General features: G+C 44.3%; 1 protein-coding gene across 1 annotated transcript; it reads left to right on the forward strand.

Annotated features, from left to right (window-relative positions):
- Positions 1-1,798: 1,798 nt before the first annotated feature.
- Positions 1,799-2,782, forward strand: LOC308285244 (G2/mitotic-specific cyclin-B2-like; the record flags this gene model as incomplete). The annotated part of the gene is made up of 1 exon (XM_080725963.1): positions 1,799-2,782. One exon carries the CDS (start codon positions 1,799-1,801, stop codon positions 2,780-2,782), a length of 984 nt encoding a protein of 327 aa, XP_080582089.1.
- Positions 2,783-9,694: the final 6,912 nt, after the last annotated feature.

Below are 9,694 nucleotides of genomic sequence, written 5' to 3' on the forward strand. Positions count from 1 at the left end.
CATAAATCAAAAATCATAAATCATGCTCTAATTTACATATGGGGGATATTTTTCACAATAATAACATATGTACATGTTCTAGACATTCTAATGATCACCAAAAAAATAGTACAGGCATTTTACTTATGTTTTTGTGAGGTATAGCTTCCATGAAAAAGTGAGATGTTGTTCGTCAAAACTCTGGAATTTCAGCGGGTGTGGCGGGTGTGAATGTCAGCCCCTGTGGGGGGTATTTATATGCAAATATTGTGGCCAATGGCATTGTAATACTAAACAATAGAATCCAATGGTGGTGTTTAGGTGGTAGGGGGAGCTAAAATAAAATGATTTAAACCTTTTTTTGGATAAAATACAAACGTTGTAATATTACAACCGTGGGCCTTAGAGGGTTAAAATTAGGATTTACCAACCTCAAAAACTAGTAGGCCTAAGTCACCTCAGGGTCACATGCGACCTCACCGTAAAGGTATTTCAAATAGGTATTTGAAATACTTTTTTGTATTTTGAAATATGTATTTGAAATACTCAGGAGTTTCTCCCCGGGTGGCCCACTGTTCCACACATGACTTGCACCCAACAAGGCTGCGGCACAGTGGGCAAATGACTGGGTACCTCATGGAATCTGCAAGAGTCAAGCATTAGACATCAGGAGAACAATCAAATTAATATTCCCATTACCAATTTCTAACTCAGTGCTGTTAGTAGAGAACACCACATGTTTCAGTCATAGTGCTAGGTAGGCATTCTCCACCACGTTTCTTAAACAATTTACTTGTACAGTAAGGTACAGTACTGACAGACAGGAACAGATTGAGAAGGGCACTGTTGTGGAATATGCAGACTAGACACACACACAAGGTAAAGCTGCTCAGATTCACCGCTCCACTTCGAACCGAGGTTTGATTTGTTTTATCATTTTCATGAAATTATTCTTTAAATCACACATGAAATAATCACGGACATGAATCAATCACGCAACAAATCACATCACGGCGTCATACGCATGGTGTGTCATTTCTTTTCTGTCAAAATGTGGTCTAGCTTCCACTGGTCAAAACCTGGAATGTCTCGATTACATCAAGGGGGGTGGGGGGCTTGAACTCGGGGGGTGCTCCTCCTCATTTCTGGGCTGCTCCAGCTGCTACTGACTCTTATCTCATCAGTGTGCGATTTACCGGGGTACCAGCATTGGCCAGAAACCCAATATTGGGCTCAGGATGGGAAGGAGAGACGCTGAATTCCTGGGGAGGTACATAGAATCCTTGCACGAGAAACGCTTCGATCACGGCAGGCCGTTGCGCCATCCAAAGAGGGCAAGGAGTAGGCTATTCAAGTCCCGATGATCCACCAGCGAATATCTTATTTATTTTGAGCAGATATTATTTGTAGTCTTTTATGGGCGTTTTTGACCAGATTTCAATTCAGTCTTTTATATGAAATGGTCCAAGGCAGCTCAGTTTGAAGTAGAACATGTTTAATTTTAAAATCATAGCCAGGATTAAAAAAAAAAAAAAACGCAGATGACCAGCGCTTTTCGACCATCAGGGCCCACTTGTACTTCTTGCCGTTGTCTTTGTTTATAGCAGCACACTTGTTGGTGTTCTCGCACAAGGTGCGCAAAGCACTCTGGGAGAAGAAAAGCTCAGAGAGAGAAGGATGAGGCTGGCAGCACTGAAACCGGTGGAGACCAAGCCGACACAGTGGGAACACTGCAGAGGTCCTGGAGAATGACAGGAAGCCGTTGAGGGCTGCAATCCTGAAGTCCAGAACGACTGAAATGACCAATCTTTCCGTCAAGATGACTTTGAGCCAGAACCCCAAAGTATCCGTTGTTACCCCGTCACAGCCGGACAGAGTTGAGGCCCCTCCTCAAGTCGCTCCCTCCACTGTTCCAGAACAAGCTGCAGATGTCTCCATCCCTGAGCCACTCCTCACAATAGAGGACATTGATGCAGGGGACTCGGACATGCCTGAGAAATGTTCTGAATATGTCAAAGACATATATGCACATCTACTGGATCTAGAGGTACAGCAGGCTGTGCGACCCGGGTATTTGAAGGGCAGCGACATAACGCCACAAATGAGAGCTCTCCTAATCGGCTGGCTGATCCTGCTTCGTTCCACTAGATTCCAGCTGCTCCAGGAGACGCTGTATCTGACAGTTGCCATCCTTGACCGTTTTCTGCAAGTTCAGCCGGTTTCACGAAAGAAGCTCCAGCTTGTGGGTAACACTGCCATGCTGCTGGCCACAAAGTACGAGGAGAAGTTGTGGGGCGTAGACACACCAGGGCTCCGGGACTTTGCCAACATCACAGACAACTTCACAGCCGATGAGATCAGGCAGATGGAGCGGGTGATGCTGAGGTCCCTCAACTTTGAGCTGGGGCGTCCGCTGACCTTGGACTTCCTCAGGAGAGCTTCCAAGGCTGCAAGCTCTACTATGAAGATGCACACGCTGGCCAACTATCTGATGGAGCTGACACTCCTCGACTACGACATGGTTCACTACGGGCCGTCTGAGATCGCTGCTGCTTCCCTGTGCCTCTCCCAGCTGCTGCTGGATGGCCGGTCATGGACTCCTGCAGAGCAGCACTACACTACATATGACGAGGCTCACCTAAAGCCAATCATGCAACACATTGTCAAGAATGTAGTGGCCGTCAACCAGGGGAAAACGGAGTATCTGGTAGTCAAGAGAAAGTACTCCGGGAGTCAGCTGATGAACATCTCTCTCCTCCCTGAACTGCAATCTCCCGCTGTGAACAACCTGGCTGCCTTCTAACTCACACACATAGGGAACCTATCATTGTAGGGAATGATGTAAGAAACAATTAAGAACACTTTTTTAAATGTCACTTTTTAAAAGAGATGTTTCTTTTTAAAACCACAAACTCTAGCCTGATTATCAAACTGAAGATGCGTGGGAAGGGTCTATGGTTTGCAGGCTTTGTAGGACTTGCTGCGTTCCGGTTGTGGTCCTACTGGCCAGGCACGTGCACACACAGACATCAAAGGGGGCTTGAGCCCCTGCCCTTTTATCCGTCTGTAAAAAGTGCCCTCTCTGGACCATGAATGCAGTTTTTACTATGGTGAAAGAAATGCAAATGCCCTCTTTCCATGCCATACCTGGAGGCAGCATTTAAGAGAATTGCTTTGTCCAAACTCTCCTGAACTTGAATGCAGCGTCTTATGTTGAAAGAATTGCCCTCTCTGTGTAGAAATCCATGCTGTTACTCCACATCTCCAGTATTCACTTGATTATGCTTAGTTCAGTGTGGTATCAAGCACTGAAAACAGCCGACCTCCAAGCTCGTGTGAACTTGGAGGTCGGCTATTTTCTATATTTTCACCAAAAGGCCCTTCGAGAATTGTCTGCCTCTCTAATATTCTCTGCACGTCCCTGCGACGAAACGGAAAGTGTTGTTCAGGGCCTTGGTCCTCCACGCCGTCAGTCACCCACGGAGCCCCGGAGCAGAGGGGTGGAGCTGACTGAGCTCTTGACCTAGATTCACACAATAATCACACCGATCACCAAAGTAAATTCACACGATTAGCTTCACGCATGACATGCATAGCTAACGGTTGAATGACAATTTTCAATAAATATACTGACCTTTGCGTGCTCCCAACGGCCACGACCCGATGGTGCCCATCCATGACCCGCTGGTGCCCTTCCACTGCCACAACCCTGTGCTGTGTCACCATCCCAGGAAGAGGCTCTGTCACCATCACCGCAAAATGTAAAAACAGTGTTACATGATGCACCACTGACAACACTACTTGCTGCATGGCTTGTCTGTCAGCTCCTCCTTGCAACCGCAACTTTTTTTTGCGATGTTTATCTTATAATAAATACTTAAATCAATTATTCATCAGTTTGTTAACATCTGTAGTATCTTAAGAACTACATATTCTTAACATTAGGTTAGGCTGAGCCAGCACATTTGTATGCAAGTGACTGAACAACAGGGTCACTCTCACCCTATTTGGAGAGATAAGCCCTTCACTAAGTTACAGAATGGCTAATAGACTCCGCCTCAAACAATATTCCGGGCTTCGCAAAATGTAGACACCAACAGAAAAAAAAGCATACAATTGTCATAGACTTGAGACTTCAATACATCTTTAAGTACAACAGGACCAGTATACAACAACAATTGTTAGTTAGTTCTGTTGCCTTCCATCTGCCTCTCTCTGCCAGTGTACGTGGCCTTCTGGCAAACTCGGTTGGAATGTAATGGGTCAAAGCAAGTAGTTTCTCTGTAAAAGAGACCTGACCACATGACATAACAACAACAACACAATTACCGGTTATCTATGCGAACACCAGTTTGGTGACACTTGTCGCATCCTTGGTAGGCTGTGTGTGCTTTAACACCTTTGGTAAATGCTTGGGCTGGAGTGTCACACACAACAGAGGTCACATTCAAAATGAATGTATTTCCTTTAAAAACAAACCCACTGCTCAGTGTTTTTAAATCATGTATCTTAATGTTGCAAGTATTATGACAAAGACTTGGGTTTAGAATCTCCACAAAAAAGACTAATTACCACTGATTTCTTACTGTACCTCTGTGACATGCCAACTATTGGCCAAAACTGAGTAGGCTACTCTTGCTCTTAAAAAGTTGCAGGCCATCAAAATTCAGCTGAAGTCGTAAGCTATGCCCATCAGGAACAACAGACCACACATTGTTCAGAATACCACTTCTTCTTCTTTCGTGTATCATCATCCTCGATGATTGGTTGACGACATTTTATTTCACAAGATTTCTTGTTACTTAGGGGAGGCCATGGGGCTGGCTGTCGTCTTCTCCACTTGCTGACGTCGGCTTAGGCAGGGTTTGAACCACTCACCTTCCGCATGAAGGGCATATGCACTAACCACTACACCAACGTCGCGCCCCAGAATACCACGAAATGCATTCAGTATTCCAAAATAATGAAATACTCCTCCTGCTGTAGTCTCAATTGTGTATGTGAGAGCAGGGCTGACAGAGCCATCAGGGAAATGCCATACTCAATGGCCCAGATTGCCAGAGAAGACTTTAAATCACAGCAGTACTACGATCCATATCCATTATGGGTGTAACGATATAGAAACTGTATCGAAATATCGTTTTTAACTTAAAAAATCGAAGTATAATCGAAAAGAAAACAGCTAAAATCGAATTGTATCGTTTTATTTTGTATCGTATCGAATCAGCAGTGAAAATAATCGATTGTATCGATACTACTAGTGCATTGTATTTAGCATTTTTAAGAAGAAAAAATGAAAAGGAGGAGTTTAATTACTTTTCCTTTCCATATAGCTACACTGGTCTATCGATAAATGTGTGTATCTCTGGGTTCATGTCAAGGTGCAGGTTTGTCAATATACAATGTCCATGTATTTGGCAGATAATCACTGTGTTTACTTATTTATATCCATAATAATACACGTTTCCCTTAAAAACCTGCACTATCCACACCTTTCACACAGATTTAATTTCTTTGCTAAATAGTTACTATATCGATTTTAAATCATTGAATCGGATCGTATCACCATGAATGAACCAATATCGTCCATGTTTCATATCGTCAACCATGTATCGTGATATGTATCGAATCGCTGTTAAAATGTATCGTTACACCCCTAATATCCATCTCATCAGAATCAAACCTATGTTCTGCAAACATATGTGCACTCTCCGGTGTATGTAGAACAGGTACCTGGACTGACGGTGGAGGTGGGTTTGTTATGCCGTTTTCCTGACAAAATGATATGCATTTGATTTATATTCGCTCTAAGGATATAATTATATACCGGTTGTCTTACTTTTATTTTTATTGCAGACCTACAAGCTCACATCTCAAGTGGTTAGAATTATTGTAACGCTATATTAACACATTTTGCCGGGGACCCCCTGGTACCCCCTCAGGGACCCCTAAGCTGTGTTTATAAAAAAAAAAAAAAAAAAGTGGCATTCCTAAAATCTGTCTTCACAAGTATATTAATACATGGGTGTGCTTGCTGTAGTTGGAGCGTGCGTCCTTGGGACAGCGACGACCTTCAATCAATTATGAGGGGGCATGATCGTGTTATTAAGGTCCAGGAAGACTTAACGGTGATCCTCCTGCGAGTGCAGCACCTGCAGAACCAGCACAGGTATACAGTAGGGCTTTTTCTTGAGCGCTGCCGTGTAGCTGTTGCCGCGCTGAGAAATCGATCTATACGCAATGGATTATTGTTGAACAATGACAGGCTCGCCGTCAATTATGCCGCTTATTACACGGCTACTTAAAGAAATTATTACATTGACCCAAAAGTAACACAACAAATTATAAAGTTGCATATTTAAGCAATAACAATCATTCTTCCATAAATGTATAGACTCAGCGGGGTCCGACCAGAGGAGGCTATTGGCTGCCAACGGTCACGTGCAACCGCAGAGATACATGGGAGAATGTGGTCTGAGCCTCCCGAAATACAGCACACGAAGAAGAACACAGCCGGCTGGTATCAGTTTAGTTGGCCACGCCCCCCACAACTTTATCATCAATTTGAACATAAATGGGACCTTATTTTCACAAAACGCATATCATTGTGATTGAAAGGCAATTTTTTACTAGCGATAGGAAACATACAGTATTGATGAAAATGTTAATTAAGGTTAGAAAACGAAAGGGGAAAATGAATGGGGTCCAATGGAGAATAATTCTTTTAGCGATCGGCCGGGGGGGGGAAACGTAACTAGCGGCCAATCAAAGGAAGTTTTAGTTCCGTATTGGAATCATTTTAAATCGGCGGAACTATGCCCCTGTTCTCACCGGACGTGCATGCAGAGACTCTTGAAGTCAAAGACTTTGCCTGCCATGTTGTTTGTGGCCACACTGATACACCAAACTACATGGTGCTGCTATAACCTTATCCTTGTGACGTTAATCTGTGCTACAGCGGTTGCATGTCCTTGTGTCTGATAATGCTAAATGCCTGTGTAACAGTTGTTGTACGCATGTCCTCAGGTATCGGGAGTTGTGCCATTACCTGCGACTCGTGTTGTGTAATGGAACCAGGAACCAAGTCGTGCTGACAAGGTTTTTACACATCTAATTTAAAACGATTTTATCTGAGGGCAGAGGGTAACACCTAGGATGTCCACACACGATGACCTGATTACGGAAAGTAAAACGGAGGTAGCTTGTCTTTCTATAAATTTGTCTTGGTGTTTGTGCAGATTTCTGGAGGTGGCAGACCTCCTCCCGTTGTACATCTGCTTGTCTGTGCAGATTTCTGGATTCAGGTTCAGGTTCAGGTTTATTGTCACACGCATATCCATACAGGTACAGACATACAATGAAATGCTTGTGCCAGGAGCACTCTCAGCCTTATTACACACAAAAACAACAACCCAACAACAAGACAACAACAAGTCACCCAAGACAACCCAAAAACAACAAAAAACATACAGTGTAACAGTGTACAGTTTAAAAACTGCGTACAGTGCACATGACTACCTACGTCTCGCTTTCATCTCTTCGTTAAGCAACCTGATTGCTTGTGCATAAAAACTATTACTGAAACGAGTGGTGTGCGATGAGATGCTCTGGTAACGTTTTTTGGATGGGAGGAGATAGAACAGGGAATGGGCGGGATGACTGCTGTCCTTTAAGATGTTCTCTGTCTTTTTCTTACAGCGTGTGTTATAGATTGTGTGTAGCTGTGGTAATTCTGTGCCAATGATTTTGGCAGCTTTCTTCACAGTCCTCTGTAACTGTTTACTGTCTTGAACAGTCACGTTACCAAACCACACTGTGATGCATCCTGTCAAAACACTTTCTATGGTACAGCGATAGAAATTTACAAGAGCCTTGGTGCTCAGGCCAAATCTCCTGAGGCGCCTCAGAAAGTACAGTCGCTGCTGCGCTTTCTTAAGGATACCTTTGCTGTTTAGGGACCATGTGAGTGAGTTTGTTATGTAAACACCCAGGAATTTGAAACTGTCCACTATGTCTACAGGTGAGCCATTTATGGTTAGGGGACTGTGATTGACTTTAGACTTCCTAAAGTCAACGATGATCTCTTTTGTTTTACTGACATTTAGAGAGAGATTGTTATTCTGGCACCATAGGGTTAGCTCTTCAATTTCCCTCCTATAGGCCCTCTCATCATCGTTGGATATTAGTCCTATAACCGTGGTGTCATCCGCAAACTTGAGAATAGAGTTATTACCACACCTGGCAACACAATCATAGGTGAACAGACTATACAACAAGGGACTGAGGCAGCAGCCCTGGGGCGCTCCAGTCCTGGTCAATATCTTGGATGAATGCTTGTTCCCTATTCGCACAGATTGTGGCCTGCCTGTCAAAAAGTCAAACAGCCAGTTACAGATACTACTGCCAAGACCAAGACCCCTGAGTTTCAACACAAGCTTAGATGGTACAATCGTGTTAAAGGCAGAGCTATAATCTATGTAGAGTAGTCTGACATAAGAGTTCTTTTTCTCCAGATGTTTCAAGGCAATGTGTAGTGCGAGAGAAATAGCATCATCGACTGATCTATTAGAACAGTATGCAAACTGTAATGGATCAGTATTGGCAGGGATAATGTGCGTTATATGTGATATAACCATTTTTTCCAGACACTTCATAAGAACAGAGGTCAGAGCCACAGGACGATAATCATTAAGACAGGCGACAGGTTTTTTCTTTGCTATGGGTACAATTATGGTTTCCTTGAAACACAACGGCACCACACACAATGACAGGGACATATTAAAAATGTCAGTAAAGACCCCCGAAAGCTGGTCGTAGCACAACTTAAGGACACGTGAGGCTATCCCGTCAGGGCCGGCCGCCTTATGAGTCCCAACGCTTTTAAAAGTTTTACTCACATCTCGCTGTGTCACCTGAAGCTCCACCGCACCGATGTAACTGGGTCCGTGTTGTGAGTTTCAAAGCGGGCGAAAAAGTTATTCAATTCGTCCGGGAGAGAGTCCGAGGTGTTAATAACAGCAGGCTTCGGTTTGTAATCCGTAATCGCCTGCAGCCCTCTCCACATACGCCGTGAGTCACAGCCGCTGTAGTCGTTCTCCAGTTTGTCCCTATATTGTCTCTTAGCGTCTCTGATCGCCTTTCCCCAGATTGAAAGGCGACTCGTCGCTCTCTCAACTTCAGACGAGTGTCATAGTTCATCCACGGCTTCTCATTGGGATAGGAGCGAACGGTTCGCGCTGGGATGCAATTATCCACACAGAATTTAACGTAGCTGGTGACAGTGTCAGCGTAGTCATCCAAACTTGTGGCTGAGTCTTTGAAGATGGACCATTCTGTCGATTCAAAGCAGCCCTGGAGTTTGGATACATTATCTGTGGACCAGCACTGAACCGACCTCACCTTGGGTTGCTCGCACTTCATTCTCTGCTTGTAGGCAGGTAGAAGTAGCACAGCTCGATGGTCAGATTTCCCAAAGTGGGGCCGTTGGATCGCTCTGTAGGCAGCCTTGATGGTGGAATAACAGTGATCAAGCGTCTTGTCTTTCCTTGTTGTGCACTTAACGTGCTGATAGAAGTGTGGCAACACCGATTTCAAGTTGCAGTGATTAAAGTCCCCCGCCACGATTGATATGGCCTCCGGGTGCTTATTTTCCTGCTTGCCGATGACATCGCTCAGCTCGTCCATAGCCTCCGATGCACTCGCTTCTGATGGAATA

This window comes from Nannobrachium achirus (assembly GCF_963921795.1).
Source record: "Nannobrachium achirus genome assembly, chromosome: 5".
Classification (NCBI taxonomy): Eukaryota; Metazoa; Chordata; class Actinopteri; order Myctophiformes; family Myctophidae; genus Nannobrachium; species Nannobrachium achirus.